Source organism: Myxine glutinosa, chromosome 13 (genome assembly GCF_964187855.1).
Source record: "Myxine glutinosa chromosome 13, kmMyxGlut1.1, whole genome shotgun sequence".
In the NCBI taxonomy this organism is placed as follows: Eukaryota; Metazoa; Chordata; class Myxini; order Myxiniformes; family Myxinidae; genus Myxine; species Myxine glutinosa.
Window position 1 is genome coordinate 66,208,662 of NC_136273.1, and position 12,116 is coordinate 66,220,777.

The following is a 12,116-nucleotide window of genomic DNA, read 5'->3' on the forward strand; positions in this document are numbered from 1 at the left end:
TCGGTGACCCCCGGACCGTGAGAGGAACTTCGCCAGAAAGCTGTATTATATATGCGCTTTCACCACGCAATCCATATGAATTTCACCCAAGAGACAACTGACGTTCAAGGATATATTTCAATGGTAATGATACCATACAATTTCAATGACACAACCACGGAGATTTTCCCCGAGCAATCAACAATACACAACCATCAACAATTCCCAATCCCCAATCAATTCCCTATGAGTAAGATGGCCATCTTATATATGTGTGTCCCGGTGAGTACTCACGACCCCCTTTTGGTCTCGGTCCCGCACAATGTCTCTGGGCCCCTCCTGACCAAGATGATGGTCGGCGTCGCCGCACTCGGGCGGTTGAACGAACCCCGGGTGGACGTGTTTCCACCGGGCAGGTATCGTACCAGGCACCCCGGCTACAGCCCCTCGTGGCCCCGCGGAGCGGGTACGGGAAAGCAAGCCAAAAGCCCCACGCCGCTTGCCAGGCGTGTTAGGCCCCAACGGGCGACCCGTACGCGTCTTTTTAGACGGGGTCGCGAGCGGCGCCAAATGCTGGGTCGGTGCACGGCCACACGACAGTTTGACGTCCACCAGGCAGGTATCCGTCCCGGTAACTCCTCTCGCCAGACAGGCTCGGGAACGCCGCTTTTCCACACGGCTCAATCAATCCCACCTTTCGTCGGAGCGGGGCGAGGAAGAAGAATCCTCGTCCTTTTTCCCTCGTGTCTTTTTCTCTTCCGTTTCCGGTCACTTCCGTTTCCGGCCACTTTTTCAGAAGGGCTCCTGACCCTCCAACCACAACAACTACACAACAACTACAACCACAACAACTTAATATACTACACACGGATAAGCAAAGACCTGAATGGTAATTCACATACATTCACATAAATATGTAACAATATTCATATAAAGAGCTGCACAGTGGAATGTGCAGGGCATCGCATCCTCAAGTTTTCCGTCTATCATAGGAAACGTTAAAGCGGCCATTCTACGTGCTGGCACTCCATTGGCAATTTGAATGCACTCTGGCTGTGGACGTCCCAAAGTGTACTTTAACAAGAGAACCATTATCTAAGGGTATCTTAGTCAAATTATAAATTTTTATCCAATATATAGGCAGCAGTGACAAAGAATCAATGACAAAGCAGTCTCTGATAACTTATTTGAAGGGTCGATCGAATATATAATTGGGTGCTGGTCAGATATGCATTTGATAAGTTCGACGGACAGGTGGACACCTACAAAGATAGAGTTTTACTCCCAACATGATATTGCATAAAACTGAAGATCACATGCTCACTTAATCAGAACCACAGTCTGCAGACCTCACAACAACAGTTGTAAATTGTCGAGCACCCCCGAGAAATAAACACCAATGATTAATTTTGTTATATTCCTGCAGATTCCTCTGCGGTTCTCTTTCCATCTTCCCATCTCCATCTTTCCATCTCCCTCTCCCCATGTTGACGGTTTAGATTTATTTCCCAACTTTATCAGTGTATCAATTCTGCTTTTTGCATATTGCCCCAGAATTACTCTTTAACCTCAGCCTGAAACGTTGTCATTTCCTCCCCTCCAATACACATCCTTAGTTTGCTCCATCTCCAAGCTGGAAATCCCAAAGGATTTTCGTCTTCGTTCCCACCCTCACTTGCAGGCACTGTTTGGGGGGTAATTAATTATCTTGAGCTTCCAGACCAAGTCAGAAGAGGTTTAATCCAAGACCCTTCATCACCACAACCCCCTTCTCTCAACGTAGGGCTGTAAGGTCCACCCAGGTGTGTTCATTAGGTGGACAATGGACATATGATTAGCACAGCCACAAGTGGTGTTGCTCATTAGTGGCTCAGAGAGCATGACGCTGCGATGGATCGTTCTTGGAAGCAGGTGCCACGGGAGCTACATGCTACATGCCAGCGGATCATTAGGCAAGGGGAAGATAAACCCGGAATGGCTGAGGAACCTGGATCCAATAACCCAGCTGCAGGCAGTCATTGTCGAGAAGAAAGGTTAAATTACTCCAGACTTTGGGAAAATTATACTTCATCAAGAAATTAATCAGAGAGCGTCATCAGGTAGACAGTTTCCTCTGACTTAGGTTGATCCACAGTGATTTGTTCTTAACATAACAAACGATTGTTACCTAAAGCTAACTAAACAGCTCGGTTAGGTCTGTGGAACCTAACTATTTGTTAGTAGCTGAAGTCTTTCAATGCATTAGGGTTGGAATCAAGGAGGCTTGAAGAAAGACGACAGGGTCTCCACAAAGGAACCTCTCAAAAGCACAGTTACGTTTACAACTTAGTGCTACCTGCTGATGCTAATTCGACAGCAACAAGCACACACACAATTAAAAATACACTATTATGGTTGGGAGGTGACAATCCATCCTACTGTTTGTGATATTTTGCATCTTTCTCAATCATTTTACTCCCAAGTGTAAGACAAGAGACCTAAGTGATGTCTCGAAGCAGGTCCGACACAAAAGGCTTGCATAGATCATACTAAAATACCCAAGCCTGGTGTTTGCTTAGTGGTTAGGGTGCTGGCTTGGGATCCTAGGATCCTGGGTTTGAATCCTGGTCGATCGCTGAATTAACGCCAGGGGGTTGACCCAGCCTGTCATCCTTCCGAGGTCGGCAAATTGAGTACCAGCTCACTGGTAATTCCCTGTGTGTATCGCAAGGGGCGACCAACAGGGTTGGCTGCAGGAAGGGCATCCGGCCATAAAACATTATTCCAAAAAAAGGGGACCATGGTGCCCAAAAAAGGCCAACCACTGCTCTGTGGGTAAAAATGGCCTCCAAAGGTGGTTCTATACTAAAATACCCAATTTGGTGTCTGTCTATCTGACCACGATACATTCGGTTGTTAAGCATCCAATCACAACCAAATTTGCCAGGGGGACTAGGGGACACACAATTGAGGTTGTGGCGACTTCATTTGCCTCCATCTCCAACTCAATGTTAAGGTGTATAAATAGTCAAATGAAATTTGGAGGTTCTAAAGTTAATGAAATTTGGAGGAAACATGACGTCCTTGAAGCATTCATTCAATGCATATCGCGTCCGCCACAGGCTAAAGGATCCGATCAGTCTTGACTATCTTATCGCGTCCCCTCCAGATAGGCTGCAATGATCTTTTGCTAATAAATATGCTTAATGAGTCTTTACGCATGAATGATGTACATCCCATCGCCTGTCTGATTTTTCGAGCCATCAGATTATATGTGGGCTCCATATGGATCGTTTATAACTTTATAACATGTATCTTGAGGCCTCATATGTGATTTCTCCCGGCCGTGACTTCAAGTGTGATGTGGGGTATTTCCCCCGAAACCTTTACGGCCCAATTGTGTTTTTTGATGAGTAATCCAATTCCTAATTGTCGCTCAAATTGCTTAAAACTCGCCTGAGGGAAATTTGGAGAAAATTGGACGTACTTACAAATGGGAGGTATATAGACTAAAAGTCGCTGGTCCAAACCGAGCAGAAGTAAAAATTATTATAACCTGTTAACCAGTTTCATCAAGTAGTGTCTGACTTCTTGCGACATTCATGATCAGATTTCTTCAAATATTCCTACCCTACAATGTTTTCTGAAGATCTGGCAGAGACAGCTCAGTTACACCCTTTACCACACCCATCCAGTAAATACATGCAAGATCTCCCTCTTTTTCTTCTTCCCTCAACCATGTAAAGCATGGTTCACTTCTCCAGACTCTCATTTTCTGTACGCATGATGTGTCCAAACAAAGTAGGACATTTTCTGTTGAAGCATCAGCACTTCTTTGTTTTAGCATCACATTCTTTGTTTTAGCATCAGCACTTCTTTGTTTTGGCATCAGCACATGGTGGTCTCATTTTTTCAGACACCGACTTGTTTATTCTCCTTACAGTCCATGGATTTTTACCATTTGGCTCGAACACATTTCAAAAATGTCAATATTATTCCATTCTTTCTTTGATGGGAGCCTTTTTTGCCTGTTTGGCAGAAGATGGACTTTGGAGTTTGAATTTATTGTCCCCTGAATCGGAGCTTTCAATCTCAGACTCATCATCATCATCAACCACAGCCGATGTTGATGGAACAGATTGCATTGCTGTTAGAGTCTCAGCAGCATGTTTCTTCTTTCTTTTATCTTCATTCTCAAGCCTGATACGCGTTCTGTTCTCCTTCACTGCCAGAGTGTTGTCCACAGATCCCATATGTGAACTTGAGTGATCCTCACGCTGCATGATAAGGAATGCTTTGTCTTCTTCATTCGTCATTTTCTCAAGCGCATCATTTGGTGAGATATCGAAGAGGGATTGAAGATCATCTTTGAACATCTGCTCCTTCACTCAATAGTTTTCAAATGTCTTGGTTCTATTTTTCTTTACCAGTTTGTAGGCATCATACAACTTCAAAAGTTGGCGCTCACAGGAATCTACTCTCTGCACTGGAATTCGTGCTTTCTACCAGTATGCACAAACAGCTTGTACACTATGTTTGGCACTTTCACGAACTGTATGGTGTTCTTGTATGTGATGGCACACCATTTTCTGCAATGTGTGTCCTTTGGTTGGTAGTCCACCACATATTTCCTTTTCAGACTTGCCCAGCAACCAAACTGTGGAAGAGCTGCGAGTTTCTGCCATCTGAAAAAAACAGGATAAATTTAAAATTTTTAAGCAACCTCTACATAAGTTCCAATCGACCTCATATTTGGTTCCGATGATCTATATAAACATAGGAACAAGGGCAGCCTTGTGGAGCATGGATTTTTAATAGTATCAAATATTACATATATCTATGGACCACCCTAATACATACAGTCACGTGAAAAAGTAAGTACACCCCATGTAAAGTTTTGACTTTTTCAACATATTTCAACATACAGCTATTTGATCTTCATTTCAACAATATTGATAGATAAAGGTGATATAATATAACAAATATCATGAAACATTTACATTTTGTAGTCCATTGTATAATTTAAATAAACATAAATGCAAATTTCACATGTGTAAAAAGTAAGTACACCCTTGGCTCTAATAGGTGGTATTGCCGCCTTTGGCAGAAACAACCTCAAGTAGGCGTTTCTTATAACTGTCTACCAGTCTCTGACATCGACTGAGGGAAGTTTTTGCCCACTCCTCCATGCAGAATTCTTTCAGCTGTGCGATGTTTGAGGAGTTTCTTGCATGCACAGCTCGTTTCAAATCCCCCCACAACATCTCGATGGGATTTAGATCCGGGCTTTGACTTGACCATTCCAGAACCCTCCATTTCTTTCTTTTCAGCCATTCGTTGGTGCATTTACTGGTATGTTTAGGGTCATTGTCATGTTGCAAGCAAGGTCCACCTTCGGTTGAGCTTCAACTTTCCGACAGATGGCCTCACATTATCCTCAAGCACCCTCTGGTACAATGAAGAATTCATAGTGGATTCTATGATGGTGAGCTGCCCAGGCCCTGATGCAGCAAAGCTGCCCCAAACCATAATATTTCCACCACCATGCTTTACAGTTGGTATCAGGTTCTTGTGGTCAAATGCTGTCTTTGGTTTTCGCCAAACATGTCTTCTGGTACTGTGGCCAAATAGCTCTACCTTTGACTCATCTGTCCAGAGCACATTGTTCCAGAAGTGCTAGTCTTTGCCTCGGTGTTCATTGGCAAACTTTAGTCTTGCCCTGATGTTCTTTCTGGACAGCAAAGGTTTCCTCCTGGCACACCTCCCATGTAGACCAAATTTGTGCATCCTCTTTCTAATGGTAGACTCGTGCACTTTGACATCAACAGTGGCAAGAGCTACCTGTAGGTCCTGTGATGACATTCTGGGGTTCTTCGAGACTTCTTTCAGCATCTTGTGGTCTGCTCTCGGGCTGAACTTGCTGGGGCGGCCTGGCCTGAACAAGGTGGCAGTTGTTTGGAATCTTCTCCACTTGTAGATGATCTTCTGGACAGTCGAAGGATTGATTTCAAATTGTTTGGAGATCTTTTTAAATCCCTTCCCAGACTAGTAGGCATCTATAACCTTCTTTCTGAAGGCCTCAGAGAGCTCTTTTGATCTAGGCATGGAGACGCCGCACACTTCAACAACAAAAAGCAAACCAAACTAAATGTCTGAGGTTTAAATAAGACAGGTTCCTCCAAGATCCTCTCGAACAATGTTTAGGCCATCAGCCAGACCCCCAAAATAGGGTCCATTGGTACCAAAATGAGGGAGTAAACCTAATATTGATTTTTGGATAGGTCTTTACCCCTAGAATATGAAAATATGTGATAGCAAATTCAACCATGTAGGTAAATGGGTGTTATCATCTCATTTTCAAAATGGCCGCCAAAATGCATGTTTTTCTATTAAAAACACCATGTTTCATATTCTTGTAGGAATTTGTAACAAATAGCATTGCGTTTTGAGATGTTTAAGACTTTACAGCTCTCTTAAAGTATGAAATACATCATCTGAACTTTAATCCAAGAAGATAGAATCCAATATGGCGCCCAATTTCACAAAATGGCTGCCATCATAGCAACAACTTTATGCACAAAATATGCACGAAAATAACTGGCATTCAGTAGATTTGCAAGTATACACATGGAAAAAAGTATCGCACCACCACATATTTTCGACATAGTGGAAATGTATCAATTAATTTTTGCACCTTTTCGTTGCGGTGTAGGGTAATCTTGTGCAACATTTTGTCCAGATGTTGGAACGCAATGAAGAGAACAAAATTGGGTGACACATTCCTGTTCATTTTGGAAAATTAGTAGACCTCATCACTTGGTGTGTACTATTATTTCTATTCTAATCGTATAGCATCTACTTTCTATCTACTCCGTTGCTCGTTGCTCCGACCACCGTTCCTACAGAAAAAAAAGCAAACAAAACAACAACAACGTTAAATTTTGTATGTAAAGTGGTGGCCATTTTGGACGCCATATTGGATTTATAGTTCTCGTGAATATCTAATGACATTTAGAAAGTTGTAAAATCATTTCTAACCCCTAAAACCAGGTATAAGATACCCAAATTTGGGGTATAGGGTGAATAGTGAAAAAAACTACATTGACCATTGATATTTTGAGAAATTTGGCGGCCATTTTGAAAATGGGTGATAACACACATTTAGCTACATCGTTGAATTTGCTATCACATATTTTCTTATTCTAGAGGTAAAAACCTTGTCAAAAATCATTATTAGCCTTACTCCCTCAATTTGGTACCGGTTGACCCCCCTAGCTGATAGCCTAGTTCTAATCATTTGAACCTGAGCTGGTGCACCTGATTCTAATTTTAGGTATTTGAAGTAGTGATAAATGTAGGGGTGTACTTACTTTTTCCACATGCGAAATTTGCATTTATTTTTGTTTAAATTATACAATGAACTACAAAATGTAAATGTTTCATGATATTTGTTATATTATATCACCTTTATCTATCAATATTGTTGAAAGGAAGATCAAATAGCTGTATGTTGAAATATGTTGAAAAAGTCAAAACTTTACATGGGGTGTACTTACTTTTTCACGTGACTGTACATATATACATACCTATACACATATATACATACACACACACACACACATATATATATATTCTGTTACGTGGTCCCCTCGGTGAATATCTGGTCTCGGTGACCCCCGGACCATGAGAGGAACTCCGCCAGCAAGCTGTATTATATATGCGCTTTCGCCACGCAATCCATATGAATTTCACCCAGGAGACAACTGATGTTCAAGGATATATTTCCAATGGTAATGATACCATACAATTTCAATGACCCAACCACGGAGATTTTCCCCGAGCAATCAACAATACACAACCATCAACAACATTTCAATGACACAACCACGGAGATTTTCCCCGAGCAATCAACAATACACTACCATCAACAATTCCCCAGCCACAATCAATTCCCTATGAGTAAGATGGCCATCTTATACATGTGTGTCCCGGTGAGTACTCACGACACCCTTTTGGTCTCGGTCCCGCACAATGTCTCTGGGCCCCTCCTGACCAAGATGATGGTCGCCGTCGCCGCTCTCGGGCGGTTGAACGAACCCCGGGTGGACGTTTTTCCACCGGGCAGGTATCGTACCAGGCACCGAGGCTGCAGCCCCTCGTGGCCACGCGAAGCGGATACGGTAGAGCAAGTCAAACCCCACGCCGCTTGCAAGGCGCGTTAGGCCCCAACGTGCGACCCGCACGCGTCTGTTTGGACGGTGCCGCGAACGAGGCCAGACGCGGGTTCGATGCACGGCCCCACGTCAACTTGACGTCTCCACCGGGCAGGTACACGTTCCGGTAATTCCTCTCGCCAGCCACGCTTCGGAACGCCGCTGTTCCACGCAGCGCAAGGTCGATCCCACCTTTTTTCGGAGCGGGGCGAGGAAGAAGAATACTCGTCCTTTTTTCCTCGTGTCTTTTCCTCTTCCGTTTCCGGTCACTTCCGTTTCCGGCCACTCCCTCAGAAGGGCTCCTGACCCTCCAACCACAACAACTACACAACAACTTAATATACTACACACGGATAAGCAAAGACCTGAATGGTAATTCACATACATTCATATAAATATGTAACACTCCCCCCCTTCAAGAAAGAAAGTTTGAACCCAGCGAAAACTTTCTTTGCCGGCCAATTTGGAGAAACAAACCAGATAACTCAACCCCCCCCCCACATTATCCGTTCCCCCCGGGCACAGTTATCACTTAAAAATAAAGCAACCAAAATTTCACCACAACCCCTCCAGATTACTCCCTCTGGACTAAGTACCAACAACGACATTGTCCCTGCCAAATCAAACTCCATCTCATGACCCTCTGACTTTGACCGTCAGTTTCTTGGGAATGAAGGTTAAGGGGTTGATCAAAGATCCAAAGTTAAGCAACTCGATAGCACTTTTTCCGGGAGGCCCAGCCGAGTATTCACTACATGGATGCCTTTAGGAACGTGGAGTTCACGGTTAGTCCGTGCATGAAAGTTCACTACATGGACGCCTTTAGGAACGGCGTTCACGGTTAATTCGTGTAGGAATCTTGGCTCGGCGGCTCCGCCGCCTTCAGTGCTTCAACTTCTCAGAACTTCCCTAATAATTAGGGTGGGACCACTGGTCCCTGTAGTCCCATGAATAGCGGTCTCCTTCTCGGCCACTACCAAAACTACCGCCCAGTTGTCCTCTCCTGTAGACCTCTCGACGCCTACGAAATGCCTTCCCTACTGTTATGGTCCGACCCTCCAAATCCTTGCCATTCCAATTCTTCTCTGCCTCTCTGGCGTCTTTTGTGCTGGCAAACGTGACAAAGCCGAACCCTCTTGACTGTTGCGTTTCCCAGTCTCTTACCAACCGCACTTCCACCAGCGGCCCATATCTGTTGAAGACAGAGGTCAGAACTTCTTCCTCTGTTTTGAAGTTCAGTCCCCCTACAAATAACTTGGCACTTTGGTCGCCATCCCGAGCTGGTGTGATGTTATTTTCCCTGCTGGGCTCTTTACCAACCCTCAGGTTACCATAAACTTGACCCCCGGCCAAATCATTCCCGATAACCACAGATACACCCTCTACAGGAAGCGTGGCTTGCAAACCGACGGTGACCGGTCCTGACACCAAATCGGACTCCAACTGGATGACCTGAAGGGGAGCACTAACACCGCCCCCGATCCCCTGTAAACGAACACTATCCCCCGTTGCCGTCTCCTCGGACCATGGCAAAATGCCTTCAAGCATTAAAGATTGATGGGCCCCTGTGTCCCTCAATATCCTAACCGGTCTCCGGTTATTCGAGGCTCCATCCAGTGACACAAACCCCTCTGAAATAAATGGTTGGTAACCCTTTTGATGGCGATTTCTTACGCTAGCCATCGCATTCGGAGTTGTAATAGTCGGACTCCGCTCTGGGTTGTCCCTTTTCATGAGGTAACAACTGGACATCAAGTGTCCAGGTTTCTTGCAAAACGCGCAAGTAGGCCCGGAGGAAAAACTCGGGGTCTGCCTCGGGCCCCCCGAACTATAAGTTTGTCTTGGGCCCGCATCCCTCTGATTTCGAACCGGTGGGGTATCATAGTTGTCCCCATAATCATCTCGAGGCCGCCGCCATGTATGGTCGTTCTCCGCACCTGCTGTTCCCCACCTCCCCTGCAGAGATCTAGGCGAGGAGTTAGGTTCGTGGACCCCTATTCGGTGGGTTAAGGCATAATCATCTGCCATGGTGGCTGCGTCCCACAACTTTGGTACCTTCTTTTCCTGCAGGTACACCTTGATGTCCTCGTGGACACACTGCTGGAATTCCTCCACCAGGATCAAGTCCCGCAATGTCTCGAAGTCTTTCCCGACTCCTTTTGACTCACACCACCGATCAAACATGTTTTCTTTCACTCTGGCAAACTCCACATGGGTCTCACTCTCCCTCTTCCTGGCATTCCTGAATTTTTGCCTGTAAGCTTCCGGAACCAACTCATAGGCCTTGAGGATGTGCTTCTTCAGTACCTCATAATCTGCACATTGGTCCATTGGTAGCGCCGAATAAATTTCCTGAGCTTTCCCCACCAGCACACTTTGCACGAGTATGGTCCAGGCCTCCTCCGGCCAGTTTAATTGTCGAGCCACTTTCTCAAAGTGTGGGAAAAATTTCGCGACTTCCTTTTCACTGAACGGTGGAACCAGCCTCACATGTCTGCCCACATCCCAGGTTTTCTGGTTAGGTGTCGACCCCATCAGCAAGGGTGGTGCCTCTCCCCGTTCTCTCATTAACTCCAGCTCCTTGAATTTGATTTCTTGCTGAAGCTCCATGTCACGTTCCTTTAATTCCCTTTCCGCTTTTCTCTCCTCTGCTTCGAGGTCCCTTGCAGCTCTCCTCTCCTCTGCTTTTCTCCCTTCTAACCTTTCCTGGAGTTCTCGTTCCACTCTCCTTTCCTCTGCTTGTTTCTCTTCTCTCCTCGCTTCTGCTTTCCTTTCTTCTTCTGCTAACCTTTCCTGGAGTTCTCGTTCCACTCTCCTTTCCTCTGCTTGTTTCTCTTCTCTCCTCGCTTCTGCTTTCCTTTCTTCTTCTGCTCTTTCCTTTTCTGCTTTCCTTTCTTCTTCTTTTAACCTTTCCTGGAGTTCTCGTTCCACTCTCCTTTCCTCTGCTCTTTCCTTTTCTGCTTTCCTTTCTTCTTCTGCTCTTTCCTTTTCTGCTTTCCTTTCTTCTTCTGCTCTTTCCTTTTCTGCTTTCCTTTCTTCTTCTGCTCTTTCCTTTTCTGCTTTCCTTTCTTCTTCTGCTCTTTCCTTTTCTGCTTTCCTTTCTTCTTCTTTAATCCGTTCCTGGCTCCGTAATTGCAACTCCAGTTTCCGGAGCTCAACATCTTCTGGTTCTTCGGGTAGCCACTCCCAGGCTAACTCGTCCCATGTTCCTAATCCCACCATAGATTGTATCACCGTGGCCTGCAACTCTGCCTTCCTCAAATTAGTTCGGACCTCCAAGTTAAAATGTTTGGCCAATTTCAAGAGGTCCGACTTTAGCAACGCTCGGAACTGTGCCTCACTCGGGGTTACCCCAAAGTTCTGTGCCACAAACGCCATGGTGCCTATCGTTAACACCTGTTAACCTCCACCCAAGACTTTACCCCAATTTCTCAAAAAATTTTTTTTTACCAATTAATAATTAATTAATAAATTTTAATTAATAAAAAAATTATTATTTTATTATTTTATACAATTTTAAATCCCGGACGTAGACCCAATTGCGAAACCGCAAATCGTAATTTGGACGAGCCCCCAATTCTGTTACGTGGTCCCCTCGGTGAATATCTGGTCTCGGTGACCCCCGGACCGTGAGAGGAACTCCGCCAGCAAGCTGTATTATATATGCGCTTTCGCCACGCAATCCATATGAATTTCACCCAGGAGACAACTGATGTTCAAGGATATATTTCCAATGGTAATGATACCATACAATTTCAATGACCCAACCACGGAGATTTTCCCCGAGCAATCAACAAAACACAACCATCAACAACATTTCAATGACACAACCACGGAGATTTTCCCCGAGCAATCAACAATACACTACCATCAACAATTCCCCAGCCACAATCAATTCCCTATGAGTAAGATGGCCATCTTATACATGTGTGTCCCGGTGAGTAC

General features: G+C 44.8%; 1 protein-coding gene across 1 annotated transcript in view; it reads right to left on the minus strand.

The window, feature by feature from the left end:
* The window catches only part of LOC137436931 (uncharacterized), a 33,366-nt gene extending 21,777 nt beyond the window's left edge, over window positions 1-11,589 (minus strand). Inside the window, exons 1-2 of the mRNA XM_078767020.1 lie at window positions 11,080-11,589; window positions 9,578-10,872 (exon numbers count right to left, since the gene is read on the minus strand). Of these exons, the coding sequence (XP_078623146.1) occupies window positions 9,578-10,872; window positions 11,080-11,549 (1,765 nt within the window). The 5' untranslated portion in view covers window positions 11,550-11,589. The remainder of the gene's footprint in view (window positions 1-9,577; window positions 10,873-11,079) is intronic.
* Between the last annotated feature and the right edge of the window lie 527 nt (window positions 11,590-12,116).